The sequence below is a fragment of the Notothenia coriiceps genome, unplaced genomic scaffold, assembly GCF_000735185.1.
Source record: "Notothenia coriiceps isolate Sejong01 unplaced genomic scaffold, NC01 NC01_scaffold00017402, whole genome shotgun sequence".
Taxonomy (NCBI): Eukaryota; Metazoa; Chordata; class Actinopteri; order Perciformes; family Nototheniidae; genus Notothenia; species Notothenia coriiceps.
In genome coordinates, this window is record NW_011350103.1 from 11,019 (window position 1) to 33,498 (window position 22,480).

Below are 22,480 nucleotides of genomic sequence, written 5' to 3' on the forward strand. Positions count from 1 at the left end.
TTGTCTTTAATAGTTACTAACATTAGATATTTTTGATGAGATATGGACCGCAAAACAAAAAATGTCCCTGGTTTGCATTTTTTAAATCAAGTCGCCGAATGCAAGTAGTCAATATTAGCTTATTTTGTTATGAGATGTTAATTACTGTTCAAATTAGTTGATGTACAGTAATAATCGTTTGGTTTCTTTTACATTAAAAACAAGTTACAATTTTCAAAAGGTCTTATGTTTTTTATCGGGGGGAGGCCCTTTTTCCAGTTTAGAGCAATAGCCCTTCAAAATGTCTATGCACGTCCCTGTTCACAACATATGACTACGGAACTCTGCTGGATCTCCATACCAACGGAACTCTCTCTGCTGGTCATTTCACACAAACCTGCTGGAGAGAAAGCATTAGAAAACCTACACAGAGAGCACAAGTTCAAATTATGAACGACAACATGTAGTCTAGACAACACCTCATTGCTGAGATGGAGCTTGTCCATACTTTTTCCAAACTGACCCCAGAGGAGAGAAAGGTGGATGTCAGAAGAAAAATGTATGTGAGGCTCAAAGCAGTGGAGATGGAGCGCAGACAAACAGCTGCAATGGAGACCTTGGCAAAAAGTGAGAGGGACAGAGAAGAGACTCAAAAAGTGACAGAAAGTTTCAAGAAAGCAGCCATGGAGAAAGACAGGAGGAGGCAGGAGGACCCAAAGGAAAGACAGCAGAACCAGTTGAAGCAAGANGAGGAGAGAAAGGTGGATGTCAGAAGACAAATGTATGTGGAGCTCAAAGCAGTGGAGATGGAGCGCAGACAAACAGCTGCACTGGAGACCTTGGCAAAAAGTGAGAGGGACAGAGAAGAGACTCAAAAAGTGACAGAAAGTCTCAAGAAAGCAGCCATGGAGAAAGACAGGAGGAGGCAGGAGGAGGAAAACCAGTTGAAGCAAGAGAGGCTTCAGTGGCAACAGGTGATGCTGAAGGGAGTCAAAACCCCAACTCACAATTTCATCGCACTGAATGAAGAGCAAGAGAAGAGGCGAGAGGAGGCAGATAGCCTGACCCCTGACCTGAAGTCACCTGAGAGAAAAAATAAAACTCTCTACAACAACTGGGTTACAGAGCAAGAAATGGACAGTAGGCCTGTCGTTGATGACTCCACCTATTTCCTGTTTGCTGCCAAACCAAACCCAAAGTCTGACGGTATGTATCATCAGGGTTGGGAGGGTTACTTTTTAAAATGTAATCCGTTACAGTGAAAGAAATGAAACTTTGACATTAATTAAATGTATTGTGTCAACAGATTTCAAACTGTATTTGGTCAGTTGACCTATAATATATCGAGCTTTATTTCAAAATATCTTGTAACAGTGTAATCCTGTTTGTAATCTCTATGTTTTATTATGTAATAGTAATCTGATTACTCTGATTATCCTGACAACGTTATGTCGTCACATGTAATCTGAAACTCTATAAGCCTGTGTGTGATTTTCCTCTTCTGTGGCCTTTTGTTCAATTTTTGCAATACACTTTTATCTTCTAATATCTGAAGGAAAAACAGCTGGAAAAACAGCTGAGGTCAAAAAGACCCTGTGCATGCAGGACAGACTGTCAGTTGGACACTGGGTTGGACTGTACCATGCGATGAACCATGCGATGGACCATGTGATGAAACGTGCGATGAAACAGGCGAGGAACCATGCGATGAAGCTGGAGAAACGCCGGCTGAAAGCAGAGGCTCAACACGACAAATACATCGCCTCCAAGAGCCATGGCCCCAAGAACACCCTGCTGAATGGACTGTTGGACTGGTCCGCATGCTAAAAACAACAGCCTCAAGTCCACTTTCTAACAGATTTCATGTTATTGTTATTTACCTTGTTTCTTTGTTTTCTTTAGTAAGAAAGCGTTGAACAAGAAAAGTGTCTACAACAACTGGCTTGCAGAGAAAGCAATGGACAGTAGGCCTGTCAAGGATAACTCCAACTATCGCCTCCATCCTGCGAAGCCAAACCCAAAGTCTGATGGTATGTATCATCATCAGGGTTGGGAGGGTTACTTTAAAAATCGTTACACGATCAAATATGTGATCAGTAACTTAATCTGAGTATCAAAATACAAAAGTAATGTAACCTGATTACTTTCTTTAACTTTTGAATAACTTAAATATGAAGAGCAATGCAAATAAAAACAAGAGAAAACAAACTACAATAAGACCATTTGTACTTAAGCGTATGTAACAATGTCACCTTAGAAAAGAGAAACTAAGATATTTCAGATCAAAAATGTAGTAACAGTAAACAAATGCTCTTTAAGCCTACTTTAATTATCAAAAGTATAGACTGTATTTTTAGTTAAGAAATCAGGTGTCTACCTACTGCATCAAAACATTTATTTAAAATAAAGATGAATTAAAGTAGTCTAAATATAAACCAGAAATACAATTATTTTACTACGTTTACCTATCATATCGATATTTATTTCAAAATATCCTGTAAGATTGTGATCCTGCTTGTAATCTCTCTATTTATTTATTTTTAAATGTAGCAGTAATATGATCACTTATTATTTTAATGTAATTGTAATAGAATAAAGATTTATTTTTCATGTATCATGATTAAATAATATCGTTATGTTATCTGGAACTCCACAAGCCTGGGTTTCATATTCCTCTACTGTGACCTTGTGTTAACATTTTTAATTAACATGCAAGTAAACTTTGATCTTCTTTTATCCAAAGGAAACACAGCTGAGGTCAAAGAGACCCCGACAGACTGTCAGTTGGACACTGGGTTGGAAAGTACCAGCAGAACCATGAGAAGAAGCGGGAGAAAAGCCGGCTTAAAGCAGAGGCTCAACACGCCAAATACATCGCCTCCAAGAGCCATGGCCCCCAGAACACCCTGCTGAATGAACAGTTGGACTGGTCCGTCTGCTAAAGCAGCAGCTTCAATTCCAGATCAACAGATTTTTATTATTGCTTCTTGGTTTTCTTTATTGTGTTTTCTTAAGTATAAAAGTGTTCATTATAAAATTATCAAGTTGTTTTGTCTACTCTCTTACATACATTTTGGTTAAGATGTGTGGTAAGTAACTAAGTACATTTACTGAAGTACTGTAATTAAGTAAAATGTTGAGGTACTTGTACTTTACATAAGTATTTTCATTGTATATTACTGAGACACTGACAAAAACACCTCCTTCGCAAAAAGGCATGGCACTCTCATATCAAGAGGCACATAGAGCCCTTCATTTATCTGGCCTTATCACACACACACACACACACACACACACACACACACACACACACACACACACACACACACACACACACACACACACACACACACACACACACACACACACACACACACACACACACACACACACACACACACACACACCTTTGCCAGATCTCCCAAATGGAAGGGAAATACCTCTGAAATGTGTTTAATCAGTGACTTTCGGAGTCTAGAGGATATACCCTTTTGATCTTGGAGTGTGTGTGTGTGTGTCCAGGAAAAGGGTCAATTACCCATGGAAAGTATTTATACTCATGTCAGATCGTTTCAATGCAGTTCTCTCGTTGTCACGGGCCGCCAATTCTGGGGAGAGTACAAAGTACCAAATCAGAAAATCAGAGGTCAGCCAGCACATTGGCCTTTTCAACCGATTTGTCTGAAATTACAAAGATGATTATGAACTATTAGCATTCTTGAGCCAACTTAGCACTCTCTGACCTCAGTTATTTTGCTGAAACTTAGAGCATACTAGGCAGTACGTTTGTTGAAGACACAATCTTCCACTCAGTTCCAAGTGTATTGACAAAGCATTAGGGCCAATTACTCTCTAAAACCAAACAAACAGAGATATAATAGCTTTGAAAACCATGTTGTTAAAAGTAATAGCCTTATAAACGTCATTCAATATGGAAAATTAGTGGATCCTATATTTAGCTTTTTCACATTAGCCTTGTATTAAACAGTGGTAAATTCATTTTCATATGCCCCATTAGGAATATAATTCACACTATCTGTCAACACTCCAGTCTTATTTATTTGTTCTTCTCCGTCATTTCACACTTTGTGGATACGCTCTGCACAGTCTGTGGCTGTCTGAAACACACCAAGTCAATTTCACAAACTTGCTGAGGAATCAGGCTGTAGTGAATTTTAATAGAGATGGAATATTTTCCAGACCATTGAGATTTAGCACTTCTCAAACAACTCTGTTCATAAAAGATTTCTTTTTGTACCAGATATCCCTTGAAAAGCAGTTTCTCTGGTCTTTGCACCCTTGCCAATAATCCATCATTGTCTACTTTGACATGGTGAAAGAGACTCCTGCAGACGCACATTTTATGAAAACCCTTGACATTAGGCTTCGTCTGACTGTAGCCTAACAATTTTATAATTTTCGTCATGGATCATTAAAGTTATAGAAAGCACATGTTTTCAACAAGGCGTTGGAAGAAAAATAACTGAGGATTGCCTTGAAAGGATTGAGAGGTTTTTTGGATTCATTTGTGTTTTGCTGCTAAGTCCTTTCTAATGCCTGCACTTCTAAAACAACCGCTCATTTAAAGTGAGTTTATGGGTTTGCTGAGGTCATGGAGGAGAAATCTAAACACGCATGTATCTAAACGTGGTATATTCACCATATCATATGCCTAGGAAACACAGGGGTCATACAGGAAGAAGAGGTGTGTACAGAATCAGTGTTCTGACCATATAAGTAAAAGATAATTCACATAATTTCATTCTAATGCCTCAGCAGCTGCACTGAGCCAAAGAGGCTGGCATGCGAAAAGAGAAAAAGGCTGGGAAAACAACAGCCCTTTGTCAGACAAAAACAGGAGCACTGCTGCCATTTGTAGCAGTGAAGGAATGTGACAGCACCACGTTTTTTTTAGACATGATACCGAAAATCCCCGCTCTCATCAAATACTTTAAAAATAGTTGTGGTAGCAGAAAACTACCGTAACGTGATGTATTGTGTAAACCATCCAATGGGAACTGCTGGTGTGGCAGCAAAGACTTCGTGCTTCAGCTTTTAAAAGCAGTGAAAGTCATGTTTAGTTTAATTGTACTCAATTATATCCATTTTGTTGGTGTGTTTAAAAATGTCTGCATTGGTTCAGGAATGTGTAACAGGGCGGATAATTGTCTTGTCAGTTTGTAACAAGGGGGCCAGATGCATCACGGTTTTCACTTTGTACCTACAGAGACCGATGTAGCGTACCCAGATAGAATTAAATATGCACATGTAATATGTGGTTACACCTGGTTCGGTTTTATAAATCTCAATGATTGTGGAACCATGGGTACGCATTCATGTGCATAATTTCCAGCCCTTAGGACTAATATACATCTACATCTGGCCCCAGGTTTACCTCACAGCTTGTCTCCATCTTGGGTATTGCTACAAATTTAAGGAAAAGCTCCTTTTCAGAGGATGAATCTCATCAAACATTCCAGGAGAATCAGCTGTAGACAAAAGGGGCTAAATCCAGTCCACGAACGCTGTAAAGCAGGCCTATCATTTCCACTTAAACTAGAGCTCTGTAATAAAAATGCTTCTATCAGCCAAATTACCCATCCATGGTCTTGCACCTGATATAAATCAGATGGAAGAAAAATTCCCCCTCTTGCTTTAATAAGCATCTTGTGTGCACAGACTCAACATTCACACAAGATCAAACCTTTCTGTAACATTCTTGGATATATTGTGCCCGTGCGCCAACACAAAATTACAACTTACACCCCACTATGATGTGCAATTTGCACAATAAGACTTTTTGCTTTGCATTGGGGGCAAAAGCATTTAAGATGATTCACCCAGATAGCTATAATACCTTTTTGAGGAACACCCAGAAGAGATAATTTGGATAGTTTGAAGCCTTTGTCTTGGTCTACGGGCCTATCTCCTCTCAGAGAAAAGGATCCCTTAAGCCTTATTGTGTATGTGGATTCATGCAGGGATAAGAGCATGTCAGTGACGGGCCATGCAACAATAGTAGAAGATGAGAGAAGTGTAAAAGGTGTGAGAGAGGGCCAACAACACAAGGTTTTGCTTTGACTATGCCATGCCTATCTAGCAGCGCATCAGCACAACACTCCAATGGCCTCCCTGTGTGGCCTTGGTCCCTTCAAATGTCTTTCAAAAGGTGCTTTGCCTCTTGCTGTGGCCTCATACTGGAAAAACTCCTTGAACTTACTCTATTACCAAAATAGATAAGAGTTTTGGGGGGAAAAAATGTGTTTGCAGGTTATGTATTGCTGCCATGGAGACAAACTAGTTGAGTGAATTAACCAGAAAAAAAACACAAATCCAAGTTTACCATGGCAAACCATAGACATTACATCCAACGAAGAAGTCAAGGATTAAAGTGATATTGTATGAGACACATGCCGTTTTAAATCTTTTGTATTCAGTCTCCTAAGGACAGAAATAATTGCTACAAAGTATGAGTCATCTATCACAAGCCACATTTATTTTTAGCTGTTAGGTAAGTAGCAGAAGTCGTCAGAGAGGACAAATTAATAGAAACAACAAAAAAACTATTTTCAAACACATTATTCTAATCACTAGAATATACTGATCGTTTCCATGAAAGAATACACATCTGAAACAAATCCATGCGAGCGTTGATACTCTATCAAGCGTGACTGTTTAATATGAATACATTAAATCGTCTGTCTAACAAGTCCTCTCAGCCAATTAATCGAGTCAAATCTTGTCCTTATGGCGACTGACAGACAGTCTGGACGAAGCGGACACTGATGCTGCATTTTGTGCCAATAAATGTGTCACGAGCAGCTGGGTGGTGTAAGTAGTTCAGCTGCAGTACCATATGGAGTGCTAAAACTGAATCTAAAATCCTGCTGCCACCATGGCATGTTAAAAGCTCATGAATCTGTCTTACAGGACACGCTACATTTCTGATCTGTTTGGGATGTCCGTGTGCACAATGGGAACAAAGGCGAGTGGTAAAGGCACGGGGCTTGGATTCAATGTTGCTGTAAAAACAATTCAGGGAAGGTGCAGCAAAGAAGGGGGCTTTGTGGTTTTCTGACATGAAAGTTGAGAACGCATGTTGGTTACTTTGGCCGTTTCAGAGCAGCCACCGTTTTGATTTACTCCTCGCATCATTTTTTACAGCAGACAGATTCTGGCTTCAAGAAACGTTTCTGTTTATCTTTAAGCTTACTGAAGATCATTAGCTTTTTAAGACCACGATGTGATTCGTCTTATAAAATGCATGAAGGCCTCACAGATTTGTACTCTTGGTCCGATGTACACTGATAGAACAGAATATAATTGGGAGGGATGAAACCCTCTTTAATGGTCACACATGCAGAGCACACAACACACACAGTGAAATTTGACCTCTGCATTTAACCCATCCTAGTACCAGGAGTCTAGTACTAGGAGCAGTGGGCAGCTATTGCACAGCGCCCGGGGAGCAATGGGAGTGAGGGGGGAAGGGGGGTGTCCGGTGCCTTGCTCAAGGGCACCACGGCAGGGCAGGAGGTGAACTGGGACCTCTCCAACTAGCAGTCCACACTCCATACACTGCTTTATCATGTAGAGTAAAAATATTCAAAGCCTATATATAAATAAAATAGATATATAAAACAAAAAGGTGTGTATCTCTCTTTAATGTATACAGTTAAGGAGCCTTTTTGTTCCTCCTTCGCTCAAGTTCATGAAATACATCTATTCCTCCCCTATATTAGCCTCTCAAAGCTCAGTATTACCGGGACTGAGTGGATGGCTATATTATGTACTCTAAAGTATTGAAGTACATTTGAATATAAGTCTAGACTATTGTTTAATTATAACATCTTCAGATGCCAAATGGAGACTGGAGAGCTTTGTTGGCGGCTATAGTGTGATAAAAGCTTCTCATTGGCTATCGTACCGGCCTATTGAAGTGGTTTTGTCTGTTTGAGTAGCACTACCACGAGACAGACTGGCTGGAGTGCCCCTTTTGCCATGCTAATAGACTAGCATGGACACATACACAATCAAATAAATACACTTGTACAAAAGAGACACACACACACACACACACACACACACACACACACACACACACACACACACTCTCTCTGTACTCCAGACAGGAAGACACGCTCAACACAGAGCGGCAGCAGCACTTAGACCGGCTCTTAATTAGAGCAGGTAGACAGAGGGGTGGGGATGTTTTGAAGGGGGAAGGACGCTGTTGAGGTTTTTAGGGCCTTTTGAAAGATGAATAGCTGGACAATAGTGGGCCTTTCTTGTGGGTTAAATGTGATCACACCCACATGCGGAGAAATTATGATTTATATTCAGAACAGGAGCTATTTTCATCGAGTCCCGGTTATAGAGAGCGCTCAACCCAAAGTGTCTAAGAATTTCCCATTTTTCTCTTGTCCGGAGATGGTATCTTCCTTTGACAAAGGAGGGCTAGACTACATGTCCCTTGGGTACAAGAACCCATAACCTATTACTTAGTCAAGCGATGTGGAAAAAGTGGGACCTTCAGAGAAGTGATTGATGAAAGTTAACCCCGTCAAATGCAGGGTTATGGATCAGTGCAAAACGGGACATAAATCACTTCCAAATGGCCTTACCTACCACTGTTAGATCAGGCTGATACACACTTTGCTCTCTCTGCTTCCACTATCTTTATTTCTCAATCTATTTACCATTTTAGGTATTTTTGTAGAAGTAGTGACATTTTGCCGAGAAAAACAGTGCCATTCTTAGCTTACGTGAAGAAAGGCACGTAAGCTATGTTAATATCCTCAAAACAAGCAAGAATATTTTTGATTTCATGTTTTAAATGTTATCTGCAATAAACTAAACTTGAATATTTAAAAAGTGACAAAGTACAGAAAATACTGTTAAGATTTACAATATTTGAAGGATTGTTGTACACATAAAGAACGATTTAATACAGTATAGGCTTGTTTGACAAAAAGGAATTCAAGGACAAACTTTCATTTTAAATTGTCAATCAATCATTTTGAGTTTTTGAAGCGAGTTCTCGGTCTTTGAGGAACAGCTCTGTTTGGCTCTAGTTTGAAAAAGGTCTGTTCCTTTGCAGCAAGAAAACAATTGAGTATAAAAAAAAGCCATAATCTATTCTGAGCTACCTTGACAAGAATTCCCCCATGACCGCTAACGTCTTTTTCATAAGCTCTGCACATTTTTCCACTGAATAAATACAGCGTGTCGCTTGTTTCTCGCACGCAGTACAACAAACCCAAAACTCCTGGAGCCATAAGAAAGAAAATGCTTTTTTTTAGGATATCTGTTGCTTGTATGTTCTATTGCTTGTGTCATCATGTGTGTGTCACTGGATTGTCCTGTATAAACCCCACAGGCTTCTTGTTAGTGTGAAATGCAGTCGAACAAAGGCGACATTCTGTTAAGAGGTTTAATATACCCTGGTGACGTGAGCCACAACAGAGTGTAAAAATCTCCAGAAAGCTCATTTGATTGGAGTGTTAAGCTGTTAAAAATAATTAGCCCCCCTCCCCTCTTGTTATCCAGTATCTAGCCTGCTAGTTACACACACAAAAGACTGGCCACCAGCCATTCCCGTGTCTGGCCTTTGCCTCATTCATCCTAACTATGCTGACATGGGGCAACATTTTCCAGGCTGCTTAACAGCCTAAAGTTTTACAATGGGAAAGTATTTTCTGCAACAAAAACATTGCCACTGGTCATAATGTGTGCATTACCTAAATGACTGTCAGCAGGCTTTTATGACTATTTTGCTTTGTTCGCCTTGAGAATTACAGCTCCTTTTGTCGAACAAATATAGTCAATAATAGCTTCAAATTGTTAGATATCCTGCCTCCTGAGTTAAAACAAACATCCCTGAGCAGATATGGAAATCTTTTTATGACTGTCTGTTCACTAACAGTCCTATGTGTGATTCACACCAGAGTCTCACATTCATGGATCAAACAATGCCAGTAAATTTTTCATCGCACCACATGTGCACATGGGCTGTTGGCACATACATCCAGACCCCAGGGGTCCAACACCAACCCCCACCCCCTTCATACCTCCTCCAGTTGGACCGTGTCTGTCTGACAGCAAACCACCGGCCCTGTGCAGTGAATAGGTGGTCAGCTTTGGACCGAGGCTGCAGTCGGCCACACATCGCATGCAGCTGTTACAAAATGGACAGTCAAGCCATGTAACACAATACCTAAAAATGACCTCATTCAGTCTCAGCTAGTTAAAGTCAAAGCTGACACAATTTCCTTCAAAAGTCCTGGCAGCCAGGCTGACGGTTCGGTTTATAAAGCCTGAGACGCAAAGTGCCAAGGCTTCTACCCCAAACTACTGATAGCCCAGTTGGCAGGGGAGATATTGTGTTATTGTGTGTGGTTTGCATGGATGTTATAGCAGACACAGAGAATAAAATACGAAATCCATAGGCGCTATGTGCTAGAGTACTTTTCCCAGTATAGTTCCGATATAGTTCCGAAAATGTGCGTTCACACCAGAAAAATCCGGGACTAGAACTTAGTTCATGAGAACCTTTTCCCCCCCTGCTAGAGAGCAGGTACTTTCATGGGAGAAAAAGGTTCCCATTTCTGATTGGCTGGGCGGATTGCAAACCACGCCCCGTAAACGTCCCAAAAACTTTTGTGAAGCGGCCATTTTATTATCCTCGAATTAGCAGCATTAGCATTAGCCCAGCGCACAAACGCAGAGAGACTAACTTATGGCAACACAAAAGAAAACATGGGAGCGGTGGAGCGGTGGAGATGAGGAGGTGTCGGCGTTCAGCCAGTCCCCAACTCCGGGGACTTCCAGCCGGGAACTTCGGGTGGCAGTATACGCCGTGAAGTTCTTTGCAGCCTGCCAGTAAACCCATAGCAGAAGAAGAAGTGACGTCAGCGTCTTCATTTGACTAATCCTCCCAGGGACTTATTCCGGTATGAACGCGATCTGCTCTTTAGAGAACTAACTACGGCAAAGTACTTGGTGTGAAAGCGCCTCATACTGTTTCAAGGCCAATTGTTCTACAATAGAATGGATGGGTTATTATGTGAGGCAATAGGAGGTGTGTATGTGTGAGGTAACGATTTGAGTTTACCTCCTACTGAAACAATTTTGACTGTTGTAGTGATCACTAATTTACTCATGTTACATAATTCACTCATGGAACTACAGGTTGGGGGTATTGTTTCCACACGGACACATATGATGTTGACTACTTAGTGTGTGCCCCCCCTCTCTTCTTTCTCTTGTCTTCCCGGGCTGCGACCTGACAATATGTGGTTTTCGGGTTTTCGCCTGCTTAATAAAGCCAACTTTGCACCTTGCACCGCCTTTGACTCCCTTGTCTCGGCACTGGTGACCCTGACATAAGTCTCGCAGAAGTTTCCGAGACTGGACCGAACATGGCTAGAAACGCCGTTTTTCGCAAACTGCCGGAGATTTTTGGAGACGTCGGTGGCTGCCTCGTGCACACGGACTGAGGCTCGGTGCGCCCTCCGCGGAATGGCCGATTCGCCATTCCCACATCGTTTCGGCACTGGGAGACAGCAAGCCTTCCGACCACATGGAGACGATACACGACCTACGGAAGGGCCCGACTTCTTTTTCATGGAGCTGTTTCTTCGGGACATGCGGCTGCGCTCGGTAACACGGCTAGTGTGGAGCCCCGCGCTTTAGCCGAAGAAGCTGACCAGTTCTTCATGGCCGCCCGGCGATCTACCCCTGGGGTGCTGGCCACTACACGCAGCGGCACCTTCCCTGGTGGTGGCACGTCGCCTAGCAGAGGCTCCGAGGCCGACGACATCGACTAACGGCTACCGGCTTACAGCTAGCGGCCGTCGACACCGGCTAACAGCTAACCACGACAGCTAACGGCTAGCAGCTAACAACGACGGCTAACAACGGCTGGCTGCTTCCATGTGTTAACATCTGACTGTTAACCCTTGTTAGTGGTGCCGGATAGGAGGTTCGACCAGGCCTGGTTGACCTTGTGTGGATCCTCTCACATTTTCGCCCACCTGTTTTTGACCGTGTACAGGACGACCCTTTTGAGCTTTTTCCGGTGCCTGAGAGGAGGTTCGATCAGACGGTCGACCTCGTGTGGACACTCGCTTTTTCTTTTCTTTTTTAGTGTGTGCTCCCCTTTTTTCTTTCTCTTGTCTTCCCGGGCTGCGACCCAACAACATGTGGTTTTCTCCTGCTTAATAAAGCCAACTTTGCACCTTCGATGCACCGCCTTTGACTCCCTTCTCTCGGCACTACACTGAAAACATTTTTGAGAACAGATGAATTAAGAAGTTTGATGGTTCTGCTTGTTGCTCTTTTGACAGCCATACAGACAGCTATCGGAAATGTGAAAAACTGGAACAAAAGATTATCTCCATGTATTACCACAAACTCTTCATTCTATTCCTCATGGAATACAGTTCAAGCAAGAAGATCAGCTGTGCATATGCAGACGGATGAACAGCTTGCACAGACCACAGACAACAGGAACTAAAGAACAGTATCAAATACATGTGTATTTGTAATTAAAAAATGACTAAAACATATTCATTAAAATGGTTTGTGTCTTTGGTCACTGTTGATGTTGCATGAGGTTGGAGAACTCCACTCAGGTGAGACAGCCTGTGGTTGTGTGAAGCTTTGCTACCATCTACTGGTGAGTAACCAATATGCATTACAATATTCACCAAAAAGTTCACCAAACATTAGTTCAGTTCAATCAAAGTTAATACAACTGTTTTAAACTCTAAACTATTATATTTAAAATAATCACTTGTAAAATGCATTTCAACAAACATTATAATTCTCTTTATTCATTAATTAAAATATAGGCAACAAATTAACTGTTTTTTCTTTTACAGAGATCATTTTGCCATGTCATAGTAAGAAAAGCACAGGTGTAAATATTACATTATGGATGTCTGAATTCCATTTACCTTTTGGTGCAGGCTCTCAGTAACACTGTCGGGGCTGACTGGGGCACTTGGAGCCATCGTTAATGATATCAGTAACACCTGTGCTTTCCCACAATGACATGTCTTTATGCGTCCTGTGAAAAAGGCACATTCTCCAAGGCAGTAGTTCATCAGTCAACACTATTAATTGCATTAGTGTACCAAACATGGAGAAAACTTTCAGAAAACAATCTGATGAAGCTTGGCACGAATGTTGTGTAGATTGTGTAAGCAACAGGAACCCCATCATAAACTACACTGTTAGTCCCATTGAGTGTGACAGTAAAAACGCCATGCACTATTCCATGAAAAGTAGAAATATGGAAGCCAGTCATTTTTCTGAATTTAAACCTGAGCTTTTGCTACTGTGACATGTCAAAATATCAAACTTTTTTTCCCTTTTTTTATCAAAGGGACATTTTCGCTTCAGGGATGGTTTAATAAGCAGAAAGGACAAATAAACTGGATCTAAATTATTCAACCTAAAAAACATTCTCAAACACATATGCAAAAATGACAAATGTCCAACCTTAAAGTCCTTACTAGATCATAATAGGCCTACATTTTTGTATCTAGAATGTTTAAATGACTGCAGAAAAAGCTTACTTTTCCTGCATTTTAACGGGCCCCGTCCGTCCNCTGTGGAAGCCGTAGCGCTGTAAAAAGCACGACCAATCATTTTAGCCGGCCCGGCTAAAATAACTGGATGGCCTACCTGCCTGTCAGCCTTCCATCTGTGCACAAACTTATCTCGTGCCCTCATTGGTCATGTGCGCGTTCTTGTGTGTTGGAGGAGGGGCTCTGTAAGGAAGTGGCAGATTTGTTCCGGTTTTGTATTTTCTAATTCTAGCGCACTCGAGCTGGTTTCTCCAAAATGACCTACCCCACCTTTAACTCTGTATCGCTCGCTATCCTGTGTTAACCTTGGATTTTCCAAAATGTCAACTTTTTTATGAGCTACGAAAAAGAGCCCTGTGTTCTGCATTGTGAACGTTTTCTGCTACTCAAGTGGGTTCTAAAATGATAACTAAAAGGTTGGAGAACTTATGCAACCTAAAAAGTAACAGCTTCTCAAATGTGAGGATTTGCTGCTTTTCTTTGTTTTATAGCCTTTTAAATTAAATACTTTGGTAGTTTTGCGCTGTTTTTTATTCATGTACTTTTTTTTAATGTATTTTTTCTTTTAATGTTTCTTTTATCATCTTTTCTTTTTAATGACTGTTTTTAAATGCCTTTGTCTGAATGTCTTTCATTTTGTAAAGCACCTTGAATTGCCTTGTGTTGAAAGCATAGGTTGAAAGGTGCTATATAAATAAACTTGCCTTGCCTTAAAGAAATGCAAACTGAGACGTCTTTCGGCTTTGAGATTTTACGATGAGCATTTTCCACTCAGCATCTTTATTAGATGTGTATTTTTATCAGAACAAAACTCATTCTTTATTCCTACCTGTGACCATTGCCCTGAAGTCCACAGCAGGCAGGGAGCTGCTTTGCAGGCCTGGTGTGATGCTGGCTGGGACGATGGCTCACAGTAGTCGTCCTGGACGGGGGTCATCGCTGCGTCCATGCACCCCACCTTCCTGCTTCTCATGCCTTCTCCACACGTTGCATTGCACTAAGAGGAAACAGTAACATGTCAGGAAGTGAGAGAAGAAGAGTTGGCAGAGGGGGGGCAGTGTTGTACTTTCAGCAACAACATCATCATTGACTTCTCATACTCCTGCCTCTTTAGCTTTCCAAATGTACACCCCACCCTTAGTATTTAAAGGTTTAGGGAAATGAATTGTCTGCAACATTAGCTCTCAAGAAGCAGAATACCAAACATGTGCTGTGGTTGAATATAAAAGATAAAGTTATTTCTCTCAGGCCCAGTACTGTTTAGTAGGAACATTTAAAAGTAATGATTTTGGCCAGAATCTTAAAACGAATGTATCTAAATAGTCAGCTGTGTGAGGATCTTCAGGGCTAAACTGTAAAAGAAACAAGGCTGTGAGTTCTCGAGGCAACACAGACAGGAATTTGAACACTGCAAACATTCTGCAGCAGGAGTACACGGCGCTATCTCCCTACATGGTGCCCCTCTTTATGCCTCACTTTCGAGGACAAAGCCCGGGACATTAAAGAAAGATGAGCAAAGCAAAAGGCCGTCTGCTAGCGTGACACAGAACCGTGATATTCAGCAGGACAAAAGCCAAGATGGCCATCGGTACTTGGTGGTTTGATGTGATTTTACCGACTGATGTTATCACTAAAGCCCACACGATAGATGTGAGAGAGTAAGGGTTCTTGCAGGTCTTCCTTTTAACGGTGCAGAGGAAGAAAGAGCTGAGTTCTCAGCCAATAAAAACCTTAATGGGGTGGTTAGACATCTGTTCATGGGAGACTTGTAAATAGGAAGAGAGAGAAGGAATGAGTCTGTACTTACGTCTTCCCATTCACCAGCGACCCAAGTGTAATGTGTGCATTCTGCAGCTTGGCATGGCTGGACAATGGAAAGACGCTGCTGAGCATCACATAGATCCTCTCTGACTCGCCCAGTGCCTTTCAGTCTGCAGTAAACATCTCGGTTCTGAGATCCCACTCCACAAGTGACGGAGCACTAGGAAAGCAGACACAGGAGAAACATCTTGGTGAGAAAAAAGCAGAAAGCGACACTTGTAAATGACATACATGTGTGCTCCTGTGCTACTCATACTGCCCTGTACACAGCCACACATATACCGGTAGTAAGAGGTTTTATTTCCAACCTCATTTCTTTCATGGGACCAATTTTATAGTAACACTCCACTGATGGCACACATTAACTTCAGTTTTCCCCTCATGAGGAGTGCACTTGGAGACTGAGTTGTTCACAGAAAGTCTGCAATAGAAAACTTAAAGACGGGGTTAAATGGGGTCTGATTAACATTAAGGCAAATGACATGAATACATTCAATCCACTGTTTTTGTAGTTTGACAAATACAATTGTTCAATCTCGGGGTGTTGGCCTCCGCTGCTGTATTTGCCCCATATGTATCCGAGTGGCTTACAACGACACTGCAACAAGAAAAATCCTCTGTTGCCCGAAACCAATTTACTAATTTACCCAAATTATTAAAGACAGTATGTAACTGCCAACAAGCACACATATTAATCTTAGTATTTAGAATGTCATGGACAACTAATATTGTTGTTGTATGGTTTAAGAAGCTTAAGGAAAGACATGAATCTGCAGATGGGTTAGCATCTTTTCATGAAATGAATGGGCAATAAATCCAGTGTGGAATATGTTTTCTACTGAAATCTGGGGTGTGCTTGAATAAAGTAAAAAAGGCAGTAAACTATCTCAGTAATGTAACTATTATGTAGTAACGTAACTATAAGCTACTGGTCATAACAAACCAAAAAGATCTGCAACAACAAACCACTGTGTGTTTTTAATTAAGTAAGCTTCCGTTGTATTGCTTAAGATTTCAAGTTGTCATTTTCAAGAGAGAAATTGCTTCAAAAGTTCCATAGACTTTCTTTTATGTGGCAATAATTGAAAATGTTTGCTTGGACTTCAGTGTCAGATTTACTGCTTTGATGCGACCGAAATGATGTACTTATTAATAAATCCAAAGCCAGTTTGTCGCTTCCGTGTAAGAAGTATATCTGGGGTCACACAAAGGTCTATCTGAAACATCTCTTTGATGTGCTTTGAGAAGCATACCTGCATACTGAGGAAGCACTCTGTAAGGCTTGAGCTGATCAGCCTGATTTCCCTCCACGTCTCCTACAGACCTCAAAGAACTGTGCCAGGCCTCAGCGATTTCACACACTCAGAGAATCTGTGTGCTATACAGCGAGTATCAAGTTCCCCAAAAACGTCCAGATGTATCTGTGTTGTTAGTTTCTCGCTGCAATTGTGTGTTATCATTACAGAGTGTGTGGTGGAGTCTGAAGGGTCAAGGTCTTGAGTTTGGAAAGAGAACAAAAAGCACCACAGGAAATCTGACCTTCAAATAAATAAAATGGCTTTTTTTTTTTTAAATCTTACAAAATAAAACCTGCTGTTAAAATGATTATACTCGCTGCTACAGCAACCGGATTCTGTTTTCGTGCCAAAAACCTGCGGTCTTTCTTTCAGGTGCTGGGGAAACTAAAGGAGCACTATATTATGATTTCACAGTAGAGCTGAGTGAGCCTCACCAGACTTTAAAGGGTCTGTTCACCCAAATACCTAGCCATATTTTCTGACTTCTGTCTATTGATATCTAGCCATAAATATCATTTGGGGTTGCACCCACTGATGGTAATTGAAGGTTATTTATGCTACTGCCAGCATTGAAATATTACATTACTACTTTCAACCACAAAATATAGACACAATTCTTTGGACTATCCAGTAAATGGATGGATGTTTATGTGTTCGAATGTGTACTTTATGTGTATTTCATGCCATACAAACACATTTACATTCACCTGCATTGCATTAGGGTAGAGGCAGATATTTCCAGAAAATATATCTGAGAAACACAAGTGAATAAAACTCTCTACACAGCTGTAAGCTCTAGACAAAAACTGAAAAAATATTTCAATGGACATGTGTGTGTGCACAGCATTACAAACCCCCAAATCCTCTAACATGTTGCCCATTACACCTCAACTGTGAGGTGAGTGAGAGGGCCGGGCGAGCTGGGAATAACTAAAACAGTGGGTGCTGAGGTTTCAAAGTTGTCACATGCATGGATATAAAACATGTCTTTATGCTCTAGTTGAGGATTTCATGGTTGCTGGTGGTATGCGGAGGAAGATGATTGCTTCCAGACACCAGTACGAGAGAGAGGGTGGGAGGGTGGGGGGGGGGGGGAGGACACCCTCAAAGAGCGGGGAGTGGTAGGAGTCTTATGTTAGGAGGAGGACGTGGGTCTGGAAGGCCTTTTGGGATTCAACTCAGAAAGGAAGAGTGATATGGTCGACTTTTAAAACAGGAGATTTTTTTTAATATCTAAGAATTAATCAAAATGATTGATCGGGAAACATTGTTTAACCAAGAGGTGACAGAAAATAGATTACACAAACCTTCGCCACTATAATCTTATTGGAAAATAACAATAACCTGATATTGCAGGTTTAAGAGAGGACTTGTTCAGGCTCTTTGTATTTATTGTTTGTTTTTGAAAATACAGTATGCTTGTTCCTCAGGGTAATCTGTAAGAGCATGTCAAATCATTCCTCCTTTCACTCTTCTTTAACTGATATTGAGGTTGCGTGCTCGGCTCCACAATAACTATGACCTCACCCTCATAGCTACTTCTCTACGTGTGACCTTTGCCCTGTGAGTGTCTGGTTTAACTAGTGTACAATGGTACAGAATCCTGCTGTGCTTCGAGAGGAGTGTCATTCTTAACGCCATGCTTTCATCTGTATAGGAATCCACAATTTGCTGCATCAGTTCCCATGTTTAAATGTGTCAGTTGAGCAACGCACACATGTAGTGCATTAAATATGATTTGCATGAAAACACTTGTGAGGGTGTCATGCAAAATACAGGAATCTTGAAAAACATGTTGGACAGTGATGAAAGCTTCAATAGTAGAATTCCCTCAGCATAAAACCTTACACAACTATTTCAACGCTGTGTCCGACCATCTTAAACCTGACTGATGTTAATGTGAAGCTCCCTACATAAACACAAATCCAGCCTGCGGTGTTTAGTTCACACTAGTGGAAATGAAACATAACTCTTGCCCAAGAATAAACCGAGTGGTGATTGGTGTGATGTCCTATATGCAGCCTCTGGGAAACCTTCTGCTGTGTTTGTGCTCGTGTCTCAGCAGTAACTGTTAGCACGGTCCCTGAGAGGGAGCCTGGGAGATGGCCAGAAGTGTAAACATACCTCCCTCCACCTGTTGGCCTTCCAGCTGGGGCATCCCTGCGCCCGACAGGCCTTCTCTGTCCGCGGCCGAGGAAGATGACCGCAGTGTTCCTCCTCTATTTTGGTTTGGTTCTGATAAACACAGGCTATCTCCCGCTGCTTGGTCCCCCGACCGCAACTCACTGAACACTGGAGAGGGAAGTGGAGAGAGGGGGGAAGGGTGGAGAAAAAGGGGCATATTAGAACAGTGCTGTTGAAGATGAAAGATCTCGATCTCTTCTACGTCAACATTCATTCAAACAAAACGTTTTTCTAGGTACTTATGGACCATTTAGACCCTTGACAAAGTAGCACTTGCTGCCCCCAACAGCTTCCTTGTTGCATGTCATGGCCAAGTGAACTCACTGCAAACAAATTTAACTGAGCAACTTAAATGGATTTCACCAAAAGCTTTTGTCAAACACTCAAACGACATTGGAATGCAGCCAGCTATTTAACCTGTAAACAGAGGAATTACTTTTAGGGCTGCTGTGAAAGGCAGAGGCTGAGGCAGGAGGAAGAAAAGATGGAGAGTAAATGCATGCACACGGAGAGACAGTCATCTGGTACGAATAAGGAACCCAGAAATACTAAAGGAAAGCTAGAAAGCAAACAAGAAGGAGAAAAAACACGTTGAATAAAATCCAGACACGCTGACAGCTCTGAAAAAGGCCTTCGCCTGAGATCGCAGATGGTAATATATTCTCGAGTCTTCGGTCCTCATGAGGCCAGACAGCAATTAGGGTGCCCGCTATTTCTGCTTGACGAGTGAGCGCCCCTATACAAAGCCACTCCAAAAATGGAGTGCTGGAATCGAATACACAAGACAAGTAGAGTTGCATTTTGTCTTAGCATATTTTCCAGTCCAGATAATAAACATAATATTGCATTGTCCTCTAATTATGATCTCAGAATGTTGCATAACACATTACACACATTTCTTTCTTCAGTGTGCTCATAGTGCTGATCATACTACAGATGATGGAACATAGAAACCTAAAAGTACTTGGATTTCTATCTTTTTTCAACTTCAGTTTCTGGGAGATAACATTAATTTTCCCTGTTTAAAAAAACTTTACTGATGATGAAGTTTTTATTTGAACTTTTTAAACAAAGCCAACCCCAGCCTTTTATTTGTAAGTGTGTGGTGGGCAGTGGTTGACACTGCACACACATGCATCATGCACATTGTAATTACCGAGGCATTTTAAACACAGGCCCCTGGCTCAGCTGACGGAGAACATCAAAGCCGAGGGCCGGAGCTGACGGACTTCTCCTGAGCATGGCAGATTCGCATACACTCACTCACAATGATAACACAACTCCCTCTACCTCAGACAAGAGCAGAGACAGGCAAACATGTTGGAGGGGGGATGAGGCGGAGGGATAGCCCCTCCTTACTGCTGTAAAAGCAGGAGGAGAAAAAAAGAGAAAGAAAAAAAAGGAGGAAGAAAGGAAATCGCAGCCATACGGGCTGTGCTCCCCCAGCTGAACTGTATCTGCATTTGAACGGTGGGAGAAAAGACGCTATATGGCGATGTGCTCCTCCCTCCACCCTGCCAACCTCATCTGTCAGCCATTAGTTAATCAGGGCTGGTCGCACAGAGCAGAGAGCTGGCACCGCTCGTGGGACCAGAGGACAGCTTCACCTCTGAGAGCAAGAAGAGGGCAAGGACTCGGAGACCTCTGCTTCACCGAGGTACAGCTGGGCTGCTTCACTCAGCAGCAGCCACTCAGGTAGGACTATTCCACTTATCACTCTCTCAGCCGCTACAAGTGTGACAAGTTACCGTTTAGCTGCTTTATTGTCTTTGCTTAAAAAATAGTGGTGCCTGTGTTTGGAGAATGTCTAATTTAAAATGGATGACTTCATGTCCTTTGAAGGTTAGTGCCTGCTTATATAAAAGCATACTATGTATCATAATAGTATTTTGGGCATGTACTTAATCTGAATTATATGTCATAATCAGTTTACTATACTGTACCTTATATTCAGTTTCAACAAGTTGTGTTAGTGCTATTCTAAAGTATGTATCTACTGTTTTATTCTCTGTCTCTGTTGCTGTAATGTGAGTGTTTTGAATATATGGAAATATTCTTATTTTAACATGAAGGAAATCTCCTTGACTAAAACATAAATCAACTGGTCCCATGGGAAATAATCACTCTTGCTGTACGACAGATTTGCCCGCCCACGTTGTCCCAGCAATTAATTTCACATGATTAGGCAGGTTAGATCTACCATAATCCTGTGAGGTTCACCTAAGCCTAATGAGGATTACCGTACTCTAAAAAAAGGGATGACTCAACCGCTTTTGAGAAAGGAGTTTCTTCCAAGCAGAACAGAAAGTCTGCAGCGATAGACATAATTGATATGTAAATCCAAATGTAATGAACACACTGCTCTAAATGACTCTACTTAGTGGCTTTCTTGATTTGATAGTTTCACAGTTCTGAGACAAATCACATAAGTGACTGCTAAACCCGACCCAGTTCATTTATCCCTATTCTAAAACCCTGAAAAACTGGATATTAAAAAACATAATTTCGTACAGACAGATTTATTTTAAAAAAACGAATGTTCAGCCTTATATCAGATGCTTTCCTTTGTCTAGGACTGGCAGGCATCAACCTCAAGATGACCCCGCCCACTGCATTACTGAGAACAGGTAAGCCAATGGGACACATGGAAACTGTAAGGCATTTAAGAGGAACTCCACTGGGGTTTAAATATCTGTCACTCAGCCAATGTGGCTATCAAAGCAGCTAATACTGAACAGTACCTCCCACAGAGAAGGTGGATTCCACAAAACCAACAAAGATCAAGACGGATTTGTTAAATTGCATTTATTTGCTCACTTATCACTCTGGCCTTAAGCACTGCATGAAAACAAGTATTACTGTGAAAACTATAATTACAATACACAAGTTTTTTTGTTTGGTCGTAAAAGCAGAACAGTGTGTTTTGAAAACAATGGTTTATTGGGCCAATAAATAAAAAAGACCTCGTAAAATTATAATGAGAGGCTTGGCAAATTTAGCTGGGTCAGTGATAAAGATATCTGTATTTGATTATTGTTTGACATGCTGGTTTATTATATATGTTGCTACACATTGAAGGAAAATGTATAAAAAAAATGTAATAATCTAATGGGAGTACAGCCCAGTTAGTGATATATACCATGAAGGCATAGAATGAATGCTCTATAAAGTATTAAGGACATTATGTTAAAAGGCAACACGGACCACAAAAGAGTTTGTTAAATATGTGTTCAATATTTAGTGATTCTAAGTGAGACCATATCTTATAATGTGAGAGCCAAGGTCAAATTCCAATCACATTGCAGCAGGCTCGCAATGCAAGAGGATGGTAATACCAAGCATATGCTAACTGCAGTTACATAGACTTTTCAAAGGAGCTCAGTGTCGACCCGGAGCAAGAACAAACTTGCAAGTGTAGACCGTGAAGGGAATTATACCCTGTGCTACAAGTGTGTCAAGGCTGTAAGCTAACCACACTATTTAGTCAACCATGCTCCAGCTGAATGTTACATATCTGAACAAAAAATCATGCAAAGAGCAGGACGTAATAGTTAGGAACTGAATGCACTCTAAGATAGTGCCATGTCTTTTGTTATAGCTTAA

The 22,480-nt window shown here is 41.3% G+C and overlaps 1 protein-coding gene across 1 annotated transcript in view; it reads right to left on the reverse strand.

Annotated features, from left to right (window-relative positions):
- Positions 1–13,429: 13,429 nt before the first annotated feature.
- The window catches only part of LOC104950356 (A disintegrin and metalloproteinase with thrombospondin motifs 20), a 36,305-nt gene continuing 27,254 nt past the window's right edge, over positions 13,430–22,480 (reverse strand). Inside the window, exons 19-22 of the mRNA XM_010776870.1 lie at positions 18,818–18,985; positions 15,382–15,555; positions 14,404–14,571; positions 13,430–13,438 (exon numbers count right to left, since the gene is read on the reverse strand). Coding sequence (XP_010775172.1) covers positions 13,430–13,438; positions 14,404–14,571; positions 15,382–15,555; positions 18,818–18,985 — 519 coding nt within the window. The remainder of the gene's footprint in view (positions 13,439–14,403; positions 14,572–15,381; positions 15,556–18,817; positions 18,986–22,480) is intronic.